Raw genomic sequence first — 13,446 nt, forward strand, 5'->3', positions numbered from 1 at the left:
GAATTAAATACTCCAGCCTCAGGTTTTTCAACTGCAGTGCAGTCCTTTTATTGCAAAAAAACCACCCAAAAAAGTACAAAAGTACACAGGTCCCTGCTCTGAGAGCCCCAGCCACCCCTGAACAAAGGGTGCAGGAGGAGTCAGATGTTCTGTGTGAGCTGCTGCATCACAAGGGCACAGAGACTCATCAGCTGCAAGAATTCATCAGCACCGTCTGCCAGGCATTTGTCCACTTCCTGCAGAGGGAACAGAGAAGGGAAAACCCTCTGAAAATGGCCATGCTCAAGGCAGCTGTGTCTTGGGGTACAGTGGAGAACAAGAAGTTTGCCAGCTGTTGTCTTACTCTGCACAGATTTCTCCACATCACATCCCCCTCCAGCTGGACTGGGAGCCCTGAGCTCTCAGCCCCCATCCCATCTCCTAGAGGAGGCCACCAGTGAAAGCTCCGCACACAAAGGGGTGTGGCACTGGCCCTGCCAGCCCCTGCCAGGAGCGTCACTGCAGGGCATCCACAGCACCTGCCTGGCTGCAGTCACTCAGGCAAAACCTCCACCACAGCTGCCTTTCCTTCTTCATCAAAAGTGGAGCAAGTTAATTAATCTTTTCTTTTTTGGAAAGGCATATTTCATTCACCAGAACAAAAACTTGCATTTTGCATCTCCTAAGTTTTTTTTAAGTGCTGACTTGTCTGACTTATTCTCATCTTAATTTTCCCTTCTACATTATATTAAAGAACCTCAAAACAACCAAACCCACAAATCTCTCGATTGAATTCACTAGAATAACATAATATGGATAAAAATTCACTTAAATATATTTCAACTCCTTCTCATGAAATTTCTCAGGACAGAAGTTTACATTCTACCAAGAAACATTCAGAACAAAAAAAATCACCATGTACTTCTTGGGAGAGACTGTGCAAACAAAAATCAATCTGTAGAGATTAATGAGTTTTGGTTTTTTTAACTCAAGTTAAACTTACTGCAAGTTTCTCAACTATGGCAGATTTCTGTTTGTCGCTGTAATCCTCACTCTCCACAATGGTGTCATGCAGCTGGTTTACAAGCTGAGCAACAGCAAACCCCTCATTGATGAGATTCTGCACAGGGAGAGAGGAAAATGGCAGTAATTCAGCAGCAGAAACACCATAAACTGGAAAGATAATCTTGAAAAATTCTGTCTGAACTGAGAGACTGCACTGCAACTTAGTGTGGAACCTGTACATTGTAGAGGATTCAGTGGCCTGTGCACAGCCCTGCCCTGCACCCAGCCCAGCAGGGACAGGCTGCACGAGCAAGGCAGGCACAGAGCAGCAGTTCTGTCCAACAGCTCTTCCAGCTTCTGACAATTTACATCTCAGAAATTTTATGAGACATTTAAAGCATTTAACAACCTCCACTGAACCTGTCCAATCCTATTCTAAAATTAGGAGAGCTTGGCATCCACAGCCTCAGATGGCAGTTCCACAGCCTTCACATTTTAAAGGGCCAACTACTTAGGATTTACTTTCTTCATCTGGTCATTGCTAATCTCAGGAATTGAGAGATCTGTAAGGCCAAAGCTTTTTTTAATAAAATAAAACCCATGGCAGCTAGAGACAGCTTAAAAAAAAAATAAGTAGTGCCCAGTTACAAAAATGTCAAGTATTGAGAACAATGGTCAGTGAAGCTATTTGGGAAGAGAGAAGTTTATGAAAATAGAAACATCATTGGTGCAACCTTATTTTTCTGTTCAGCTGAACAGATCTACATCAGTTTAACCCAGGAGCAAACCAGAGTCACATTGGAAGGGAAATTTATTTGCAACTTTGACAGCTCTTCCTCAGAAGGGAAAGACTGGGAGTCCTGACTGGTAAAAGACACTTCCCAAATGTGCATCCAAACTGACTGAGGCCAAATGCTCCTCAGCCACAGCCTGGGAACAAAGGATTCACAGGGCCTTGACTGAGAGAAATAGCCAGGCTAAGCACTAAGAGAACTCTACCTTTGCCAGTGCTTGCAGTTTCTCAAAGGAACCACTCTGGCAGCCCAAGAGCAGCTCATCAATTGTTTCTTTAGGGATTACCTGTAACAAGAAGTGACATTTCTTAATTTCAACTTTGTAAACTTAAAATTGGTGTTGATGCTTACAATAACAAAGTGTTCATGGCAGAAGGCATTTCAGGATTTCATTCCTCTACACACCCATCCACTTCTAGCAAGTATATGGGACAGACTAAATAAACTTTAAAAGTGAAAACTAGGCTGTGATATTTTTCCTTTACTGGAGACATTAAAACAAAACCCATATCATGACAATAGACTGTCAAAGTCACCTTCCTAAATCCAACTACTTATTCAGGACACTGACTAAGAGGAGGGCATTGTTCAACAGTTAGATCAGCCAATGCTTTCTGTACCATTCCACACCTAAACAACACAGCAAATAGATTTTATTTCCAGTGACAAACCAATAGCATTCTAAAAATGCCCAATGCAACAAGATTAGACAATAAATCAGAAGGAAAAAAGTTGACAGATGCCATTATGTCACTCTGTGCAGAGAAGAGCTGCCCCTTTCCCCTTCACTCATTGTCATTCCTGTCAGTTGAGTGCCTGGACAGTTTGGTTTCAAAGCTTCTTTATGAAGCTTTTGTCCTAAGGTCACTCCAGGGTCCCAGAAGTTGTGAATGACCAAGAACTTCAAGTTTTTATGGAGGTGTAAAGTTGGGTTCCCTTGCTTTAAGTGAGCATTATTCATTCAATAATGGAATGTCATTCTTCTCTTTCCAACCACTACAGTCAATTTCTGCCAGGTTTCAGATGTCTGATATCTATTCAGATACTAGCTGGTTTACAGATGCACAAAACTGAACAGTGACTTCACTGTGAAAATTGTTTAAAATTGTTCTGTAAATTCTGCACAGCAGCAATTGCCTCTGGTTTCAAAGTCAGAACCTCCCAACCCCTACAATGAGCTATGATGGCAGCACCCTCATGGGAAGTGTGTCCATCATTAAAGCCCATCTATTTTTCAGCTCCTAATCTCACTTCTCCTTCTTCAGGGGTGTTTTGTTGCTATAGGAACACCTTCACACAAGTTTTATTAAATGCATTTTCTCTCAGGTTTCTCCTGTGCCTCTCAGTATTACCCATGTCATTCTAGAACAAACCACTGCTGTTTCATTAAAAAGCAGGAGCCACACAGATCCTTGTCACTGTCACTGTGCACATTAAGATGAAAATGAGCTGCTACTGAAAGTCATTTCCCTGTGGTGCTTCCAAACCAATATTGCAATGATCTCTACTTCTACACACACGTACAGAAAAGCACCAAAAAATGTTCTAATCTACTCTCCCACAAAAAAAACCAACCCACAGTTTGCATTTATGAGCAGATTATTTCAACTTCACTTTGAATTATAAGACTTTTACAGGTTTCCATGATTTACAGAAGTTTCTAGAAACCTGCTATGTATTAAGTGTACAGAATCAGGCAGTCTTTACAATTCTGGTAGATAGTGCATCATTACCATGCTGCAATACTAGTGAGTATAAAACTATTTTTTAACCAAACTTTGAGCAATGGCAGATAGAGATAGGAAAAATGCTTTTCAGAGTAATTCCAGGAGAAAGTGTAAGGCACAGCTTACCCCAGCAATTTCAGTGATTATCTTCTCTGTGATCTCCTTCCCACCCATTAGGCGAGTGGCACTTTGAAGAAAAGTAATTGCTTTTCTCAAGTCCCCTTCTGACACTTTAACCAGGTATGACACTGCCTGAAAAATGATGTCAGAAAATGCTAAGTGTTCACTGTTAATTAAAATCTAATACACTTTTTCAGCAGTTACTTTAAAACACCAAGTAGTGCACAAAGCAGATTGTCTGAGCCAAGCACAATACACAAGTTACAAAACAACCTCTCTACTAACACAAATGTGTGCTGGCAGTTTGAGAAAGAAGCACAGTTCTCTGCCAGTACACTCAGCAGAGAAAAAAAAGCCCTACAGTTTGGTACCAGTTTTCTCGGGTGGATATTTCTTTGGTTTTAGGACGACTTAAAATTCATCTCATCGATGGAAGGAGAATAAATGAGTTTATATATTTTATTTCATACAACTGAGCAGCCTGGAAAAGTATGCTGACTTGCCCTCTTTTGCTGCCATGCAATTATGCACTGGATTAAGCAGTAAAATTACATGGGAACCACAAAGTTACCTCATTACTGATTTTCACATGTTCCTTCTCAGAAACATCCAACAGCCTCTGCTGTTGGATGCTGTCAGACAAAGGCTTGAAGCGGAATTTGGAGCATCGAGACGTTAAAGGTTCAATTATTCTGAAAGAAAGGAAGGACAGGGGTAAAGAATGTGTGGGTCAAGTTCTCACAGACAAAGCTAACAAAGGCAGAAAAGGTTTAAAATACCTTAAGGTTTAAATAACTCTAAAACTGCAACATTGTAAAAATTAAGTGAAATCTAAGTATTGTTTCAGGCTTGCATGCATATAGTGACATCTCTATTAACTGAAAACTATGAAATTAGATATCAACTTTTAAGCAGGGAAAAAAGAAAAAAGAGACTACAGACCAGACAGCAAATCCAAATAAGCACCAATTCCAGGTGTACCTGCTGATGTAGTTACAAATAAGACAGAAACGTGTTGTTTTAGATTCTTTTTCCATTGTGCGTCTTAAGGCTGCCTGGGCTGCTGAAGTCATGGAGTCTGCTTCATCCAGGATCACAATTTTAAAAGGAGGACACATTTTACCACTGAAAATTACAAATCTGTTATTCAGCGAACAGGAAATGTACAGACAAAGGGAAAAAAAAAAAAAAAACATACACAGGAAAATCCCTGCAAATAGCAAGTAATATTTTACTTAAGCATGTATCCTTGAAAAATAGAACAGATTCAGAGGTTCAATCTTTTTAAAAGATTTCATTGATTTTTAGATTAAAGACTAATATTTTAAATAAAGGCAGGTTACCATAAAAAGACCAACACTTGAATACTGCAAAAGCCCTCTAAAATACATACTCTTACTGTAAGCTGCTTCTTTTGACCCCTTATGTGCCTCTTTTTACACGCTTCCTGATTCCCTAAACTCCCAAGAACACTCCACAGACTGATTCCAGTACACAATACTGCTCTGGAATCAGTCAGGCTCTCTTGGCATGCAGTTTGTTCCTGCTGCTTTCCACAGTCCATACACATGGCTTGACCTGCACTGAGCTTCCCATCAACTAACAGCAGAATCCTTTTAGAAACCAACACCCATGTTGCAGAAATTCCTGCAGATTAGAAGGACAAGGGAAGTAACTTCTGGCACAATTTATCCAAAGAATTTTTTCTATGGTAGTCACAACATCTGCAAATCTGCAAAGGCAACAACATGTGCCCAAACCCAGAAGTCTTGACCTTGTGGAGTTTTTGCTGTCTGCCTCCAATGATAACAGCAACAGTAAAAATCCTCCTGGGTATTCCAACCCCCAATGTGAAATTCCATGAAGTAAAAGCTCAGCCAAAGCGTTGTGTTTTGCCAACTTCTGGGCACTGCTGAGCCATCATTTATAATAGAAACAAAAACAACCACATGCTTTGTCCTGAGCAGGAGGGGTTTGATGCAGCACTCACTCTGAACGGCTTCCAGAGGCCGTCAGCTGAGCAAAAGCCTTCACTTTCTCGCGGATCACTTGTATCCCACGCTCATCAGAAGCATTCAGCTCAAGGACTCTCTGCCGGAATAAATCAGCCCTGCAAAATTTTTATTGCAACATGTTAGCTGCTAACCCCTGTAATGATATGTTATAAAATATAACAACAACCCTTCTGGCTGTTTGGAATGGCAGGGATTATTTTTATCAGCATTACTAAATAACATTGTTAAAAGACATTCAAGTTGAGATCATAAAATGTGAAGTATGAATTGCCATTAGATATTTTTAGAATCTCCTCCCGGGCTACAGAAAACAATAAAGTATAAAATTATATCAGTTAACCAGGAAGAAAAAAAAAAGCAGGAAGTTGGGCTCATATGTTCAGAGCATTATGTTATATGCCTTTTTACTCACAGCCCCTGAGCAATGTGAAATAACAAGTAAAAGGCCACAATACACTAGCAGTACTACCAGAATGAAATATCCAGAAAGTATATGCAGTATTCACCTGCAGCACTATACTCCATTTAAAAAAACAAACCAACAATTAATACACTGGATTTTAAATCCTGAGAATTAAAATGGACTCACAATGTGGAGTTGTCTCCCTCCTACTAAAGCAGAAGTGGTTCCCTTCAAAAAACAGTGAGTCAAAGATTGAAAATGACAAATGGGATGGGGGAGGTATTAAATTCAGCATTACATTTGATCAGAACATCAAACCAGCTTTTCATCCATCTTTTGCTTATAGATCACTGAATTTGCTACTCAAAAACTCCCAAGTGCTACAAGTGAGTTAATGAACATATACATGCTGAATTTTAGTCTGAGTCACAACACTACTTTCCAGACACAATTCAATGGTGCATAACAGAGAGATTAAAAGTCAGACATTTTATGAAGCACTTTGAGATCTATGTGTAGCTAACAAGTTACTAAATAAACCATAAAAATTGGAATTCCTTTACAAAGTTTAGTAAATCATATGCAAACCACATTCTTTCCATAGTTTTTGCTAGGGGGTTACATGGCTGCCAATCTGAAGTCCATACTGGCAGCAGGAATTGGTGACTTGTGACAGGACAAATGAGAAAGAAATCTTATTTCAGTTAGAGCTGAATTAGAATACAAAGATATTCCTGAAAAAGTGCTGGGAACTACCTAAGAGCAGGCTATGACCAGAGGCACTTCACCACATGATTAGGAGACATGTGAGAGTTGATTACACTGAAGCAACTTGATTCCAGCTTACCCAAACAGTTCTCTAGCAGCTGCTAAAATAGTGGAAGTCTTTCCAGTTCCAGGTGGGCCATAGAACAACAGATTGGGAAGCTGAAATAGCAAGGCATCATTTGTAAGAAAAGGAAATTAAAAAAATATCCACTAACAGGAAAACCTGCTGACAATCTGAGCACCTAATAGAACAACAACTGTCTATTCCTCACAGTAAATAATGGCAAGTCTTTCTCTTTTGGTCTCTAAAGGAGGACAAACAGTTGCTGTTTACAGTGCAGTATGAACAAGTGTTATTTGTGGCACCATCCCATGTTCTATTCAAACTGATATTCCAATCTATATTTATTTTTATATATACACTCCAGGGCATGTCTGAGATCACTAAACCTACAGAGCCTACTGTTCTGATTGCAGTGATACCCAAATTTATCCAAAGATGGCCTTAAACAGCCTGGGCATTACCAGCAGTGCAGATGAAACCATCCTTTGCTTTCTCAGCTGCCCAGCCAGGCTGAGGGCTCTGTGCTGCCACCAAGAGCACTGCAGGGAGCAGGGGCAGCCCTGACACAGCCACGGGGCCACCACGGGGACAGCGCCACCCACTCCCGGCACCGCACGGCCCCGGCAAACTCCTGCACGCATCCCAGCCGTTTGCAAAGGAGACCACGGGCATTTCTTACAGAAATTAGGTTAATTGATCTTTAAAATAATTTAATTAATGACCTCAGCATGAAAAATACAAGTGCATTAAGGAGATATGCTGACACAGGGAGATCAGAGCAGCACAGCAAAGACTGCAGCAATAATTTTAGGATGACATTTAGCAGCACAAAGCAAAAATATCTCTCAATTTGAGAACATAGCAAACTACCTGCAAAATATCTGAAATTCATTAGGTGGAATGAAACTGATAATAGGCTGATTTTATTTTGTCTGTCAGAGGAGCAGTATAAGCCTGTGTAACATGGTGGTCTGAACTGTGCACTTTTAATGCAGATGTAAATTATTAATACTAACAGGTAATGAGCTGCACACAGTTCAAGTCATCCTTAGACAAGGATAATGAATCCAAACTGGGAAAAGTAATTAAAGGAGTGAAAAGCCTATCTTATGAGAAGTGACTTTTGGAAGAGTTTGATTTAGTTAGCTCAGCAAAACAAAAGCTGAGAGGGAATATGACTGATCGCCATAAAATCTGTATAAGCCATGACTGAATTTTGGCTGAAATCAAGAAGCTTTCCAGCTGACATAGGAGTGATAGTTTTCTATATTACTATTTCAAGCAATCACTTTTATAAATTATCACTTTAAAACTGCTGTCTTTCACAATGGGGGATGTTCTACTTCTACATTCTTAAAACAAGGATCCATAAGTTCCCTCCAACCAAACCCCTCAGTCTGACTTGCTTTCTAGCCCCTAATAAGCATTCTATTTTTAAAGAGTCAACTAAAATTAGATTAGAGAATTCTATGCTGAATATAGCATGTAATGCAGACAGAATGGGAACAGCAAAACCAAAACCATTCAAAGAACAGAGAAGAATGCAGGAGTACACAACCCATAATCAGAAAATGAAATCGAGAAAATTTGGTAACAAACATCCTGTTTTAACAACCAAGACAAGACAGTGCACACAGTCAACTGTGTATGTACCTACAAGTAGAGATAGAGGAATTTCAATTTTCAATCAATTTCTAGTAAATAAATGAATTTCAAGTTTTGCCTGCTCTTTCTGCCAATCAATTGTTGCTTGTTTCTCTAATCACTAATAAGCAAAGAGCATCCCCTACTAACAAACACCTTTTCAAGTTTAGATACCACAATAGTGTTATCCCCCTCTTTTGTGACAGCCAGAGAGATGGAGGGTGTACTGAATGGCAGCTGAAAATTCACCAATCTCTGTGCTAGGCTGGCACATTGCAAGGGTAGATGTTTGTGAGGGCATTCATAATTTCATGTCTCTGTGCTCATTCACACACTACTGTCCTCAAAAAAAGCATGAGCAGGTAAAAGGTTTTAATTAGAATGTTCCCTAATTTCATTACACCACAACTTTACCAGTGTTTCTGTTTCAACCTCATTTATGCTGGTTTCTCACTGAAGTATTTACACCACTTTTCACCAAGCACAACCTAATCCTTTATGTAACTGTGGCAGTATTTTTAAATAAACTGCAACCTGATCTGGTTATCCATTTTTCCATGCTTGCCAGGAGTAAGCAGGATACCTGCAGGCATCACTCTGCTCATGGGAAAGCTACCTCATATAGTGCAAATCTCAGCTGCTTTTCCAGAAGTTTCAGTACAAGTGAAGATGGAAATTGCAATAATAATCCTACACTCTCTTTTCAGTTATTAAGGTATCATGAAGCAAATGAAAACTAAAGAATACCATGAACATTTTCAGTTTCTTTGACAAAAGAAACCAACAAATCTACACTCCTGGCAGACAGAAATCTATTTCTCCAGTTCAAAGCCCCTTGGACTCTGCTGTCCCCAGTTTATAAGAGGATGATGTGTGCTCTTACAGATGGAGATGTGTTGGCTACAGGGAGTTACAAGTCCTGTATTAGTTAATGGGAGTTACAAGTGCTGCTCCATTTAGCAGCTCCCAAATCAAGGCCCACAAACACAGGCCAACTGACAGAGGACTGAGTCTCCATTTCCAGCACTGTGGTTTAAATAAAGCACATTACTCACACCCACAGCATTGTCACAGCTGTTTCTTTGATCTCACCAGATCACCAAACTCAATAAGAACCTCTGCAGTAATGTGTATTTACTGAAGTATGAGCCACCTCAGAGTTCAATTACACTTTTGCCTGTTTGACAGAATGAGTCCTTTCAAGAAACTAATAAAAATGTCTAAATTAAAAAACAAACAAACAAACAAGTATTTTAAAGTACTTGCATGATTTTGTTCTCAAATGCCTTGCTGAGTTTGGGTAGCTATGGCAAAATACAGAGCCCCTAACCATAAGGAGGAATTATAATTTGCCTTTTCAACTCAGGAGGCCAAAAGTCAACACAAGAGCACCAGGCTCAGAATCCAAGAAACACTGCTGGATCCACAAGCTGTAAGGTTTTAAATAACTGTTGCTGAAAATAGAACTTCCCAACCCATCACCTAAGCAATGTTACACAACTGATATGTCCAGACAGAATAGGTGGCAGCAGCTCATTTCTCCTTTGCTGTTAACAGTTCCTTCCTAATTACCTCAACTCTATAAATACTGCAATGCAGCAGCACTGCTGCTGAAACACAATTTCTGGGGTACAGCATTACCTGACAAGGTCACATTTAAAGAGCATTCTCAAAGCAAACTGGTTGTGGAGAAAGGAGCTAAAGAAAGAAGCACAAATCTTTTGCAGTTGTGTGGTACCTGTTTGATTTTGGCTTCATATGCTTAAATAAGGTGTGTCTGTTTGCAAGCTTTGATTATTATTTTCAGAAATAAACAGACTCATATCACCCAGAGCAAACCAAAACTGCAGCCCATGAAAACAGACAGCTTTTGAAGTACAAGTGGGATTGTCCTGGGTGAGGAGGAAAAAAAGTCTCAGTATGTACAGAAGAAGGAATTGCTCAGCTTTGGAAAAAAGCAGAGCCATCTCTTGGCTACATACTTTATTTCTTCCTTCAGCCCCTTCACCTGCACATCAGCTGCTTTGGAAGAAATAACCATCAAACATACCAAATATTTACTACATTTTTACCCAAAGGCAAATGCAAGAGTAAACAAATGCAACTACAAATGCTCTGCTCATGTACTCTCTTAGGACACATAAGCCAACCCTGCAACTGCCACATTTAGCTTTTTAAAGCCAAAGAGAAACTTGGAAACTTTAACAAAAAGTTTGGGAATCACTATCCAAGCAGTAGATCTGGCACTTATAAATTAAATTTCTCTCATTAGCCAAAATTTTTAGAGTTCAGCACTTTCACAGAAGCTGAAACACTAAAAATGTTTAGGAGTAATTTCAGACTTGTCTATGAAAGAAAAACTTTCTCCTCCTGTCTTAAACACGAATGTCACAAGTACTGGTGGAGTAGCAGTGTAGAGACAACAAAAGCTTTTCCAGGTTTGAAACTATTAACAAGGAGTTTACTATTTGAGCTTTTCTAGAAAAATTCCAAACTGCATCATGGAACTTACAATTCTACAGCGTTCAGAGGACTGGGAATATAAGAAGCTTTACACATACATCACAACAGGGTACCACAAGAAAGTCACTTAGCCTGTTCATGAAGTGCTACTGTAAAAATGATCATTGCTGAGTGGGAAAAGAGAAATTTTTGTTACCAGTGACACAAATGTCTGTTTAAAAATGCTGATTAGGTAGATGTTGTCATTGCACTCACATCAGCACCTTCCAGGGACTTCTTCAGCACAGCTACAACTTCATCCTGGAAGGCGACTTCATCCACGTTTTTGGGACGACTAAATAAAAGGACATTAAATAAAATACATTAGCTAGCAAAGTTTTATAGGAAAGCTGAAATTGAGAAAAAACAACATTTCCCCTTCTGACTACATCCATTACTAAAGAATTACAGTGAATTTTGCAGTTGAAATCAAAATCACAACAGGAAGTCTAATGCCTCTGGTCTCTATGAGTGAAGCGATCCAATTCATCAGGGAGCTGTTTGTCTTTTTCTGTTGTAAACACCTGTCTGAGATGTTTTTAAAAGCAGAACTGCAATACTTTACCACTTTGTGATAAAGGCTTCTCAAAAATCCAAAGCATTAAATGCATTCATGCACCAAAACACAGCGATGAAACAGCACAGCTTGACATGGCCAAGATTTCCCATTCAGTGCAGCCACAAAGGGCACTTACAGCACCTCCCAGCCCTGGAGCTCCCCCAGAACAGGGAAAGTGAAGCTTTCTCCCTGGCGGGGACACCCACACCTGCGACCCCATTTTGCTATGCACCAACTACCTCTCCACATCCTCCAGAGCAAACCTCCCCCCTCACGGCCAGCCCCGCACTGCCCCAGAGCATCCCTTACTATTTCTCCACCCAGGGGATAGGTTTGGTCCTCTTGCCCTCCCCGCTGCTCCCGGCCGCGTTCTTTTCCTTGGCAGCGACGGGCTTGGTGCTGATAGAGGCCGAGCCCTTGAGGAAGGCCTGCATGGCTGTACCGGGCTGTGCCGGGCCGTGCTGGGCCCCTCACGGTCCCGTCAGCCACAGACCCCAGAGACCCCTCAGGCCCCGCCGCCCTTCCCGCCAACTCGCCCGCTCAAGGGGGCGTGGTCGCTTCCGCCCGCCGACAGCCAATCACAGAGCTCGGCGGTCGTGCCGGACGGAGAGCGGGCGCTGACGTCACGCTGCGCGCGTTCCTGTACCTGAGGGGCGGGGGGTGAGGGGGACAGCGCGCGCGCAGGGCGGGCGGTGCCTCAGGGCGGCCGCGCGCGCCGCCTCACGAACGCGCCTCTCCGCAAATGCCGAGTGCCTCCCCACAAATGTCCTTCCCCACAAAGGCCCCCAAGCGTGAAATGAACAAAAAGACCCCTCTAGAAAACAAGCGCTGCACAAGAGTAAGGGAGGAGGGACCTCTCTGTGCAGTGGGGCCTGCTGGGTTCCTGAGACAGGGCCTGCTCCCTTCCCCTGACGGCTGAGGCGCTTTTGGGGGCTCTGGAAGCGCCCCCGAGTGAAGTGAAATGAAACCCAGGAGGGCCCGAAGCTGGCCAGGGCCTGTCCTGGGACAGACATTTCCCTCATGGGCGGCGGTGCTCAAAGCTGCTCCGGCCCTCGGTGCTGCCGTGCGAACAGCTCCCCCAGGTGTGCAGGCTTAGGGGTATTAGTGATGGAGTGAAGGTAAAGTCAATCCTTTGTGTTTTCCCATTATTTCTAATGACATCCATCACAGCTAAGCCAGGGAAAAAGTAAATTCAGGAGTGTGATTGATGTGACAGATCCCTTTAAATGACGAGAAAACATCCTGGTAGATGTGGCAGTCGTGATGAACGCCCACATTTCCATGTGCTGGGTGGCTGTAGCTTATCCTTCCAATTACACACCAGCTTTGTGGGTAGAAAAATGGAAGTATTTCTGCTACCAGCAGAATTGTATTGTGTGGCTGCAGATGTTCTGCTTTGCTGTTTTCCCTTGGCTACTCCTGGGCACGAGACACAGCCAGAGTGGCCTGGGAAGCTGCAGTAGTGATCCCCCAGCATAGACACTGTGGAAGTGAAAAGAGACTGGAAATGGTCTCTATGGCAACAGAAGAACAGCCTTTGGAAAAAGAGGTGTAGGAAAAAATGTAGGCTGAAAATACATAAATCTGTCAGTGAGTCAAACCTGTAATTCGTGTCTGGGCAATTTTAAATAAGTTGTTTCCTTTCATCTGGCATTCTTCTATTGAAGAATGAAATCCAGATTGTAGTCTTAGCAAGAAATGCCCACACATATAATTACTGAAGTTGTTTTGTTCTAGATGAAAATGCAATGCTTTTTTTTCCTACTGTGATTATATTTGGTACTTCCAAGTCATGGTAACAAATGATTTCTGAAATCAGTTTCTTTCTGCAACTGTATAAAGCTTTGCTATCTTTTTGAAGCTTTG

The 13,446-nt window shown here is 41.6% G+C and overlaps 1 protein-coding gene across 1 annotated transcript; it reads right to left on the reverse strand.

Annotated features, from left to right (window-relative positions):
• Positions 1-19: 19 nt before the first annotated feature.
• On the reverse strand, positions 20-12,120 carry RFC4 (replication factor C subunit 4). Its single transcript, XM_058812417.1, has 10 exons — positions 11,890-12,120; positions 11,238-11,316; positions 6,891-6,970; positions 5,616-5,735; positions 4,607-4,750; positions 4,197-4,317; positions 3,632-3,757; positions 1,984-2,064; positions 983-1,099; positions 20-236 (listed from the first exon to the last, which is right to left on the reverse strand). Exons 1-10 carry the CDS (start codon positions 12,012-12,014, stop codon positions 141-143), a joined length of 1,089 nt encoding a protein of 362 aa, XP_058668400.1. The 5' UTR covers positions 12,015-12,120; the 3' UTR covers positions 20-140.
• Between the last annotated feature and the right edge of the window lie 1,326 nt (positions 12,121-13,446).

Source organism: Ammospiza caudacuta, chromosome 11, assembly GCF_027887145.1.
Source record: "Ammospiza caudacuta isolate bAmmCau1 chromosome 11, bAmmCau1.pri, whole genome shotgun sequence".
In the NCBI taxonomy this organism is placed as follows: Eukaryota; Metazoa; Chordata; class Aves; order Passeriformes; family Passerellidae; genus Ammospiza; species Ammospiza caudacuta.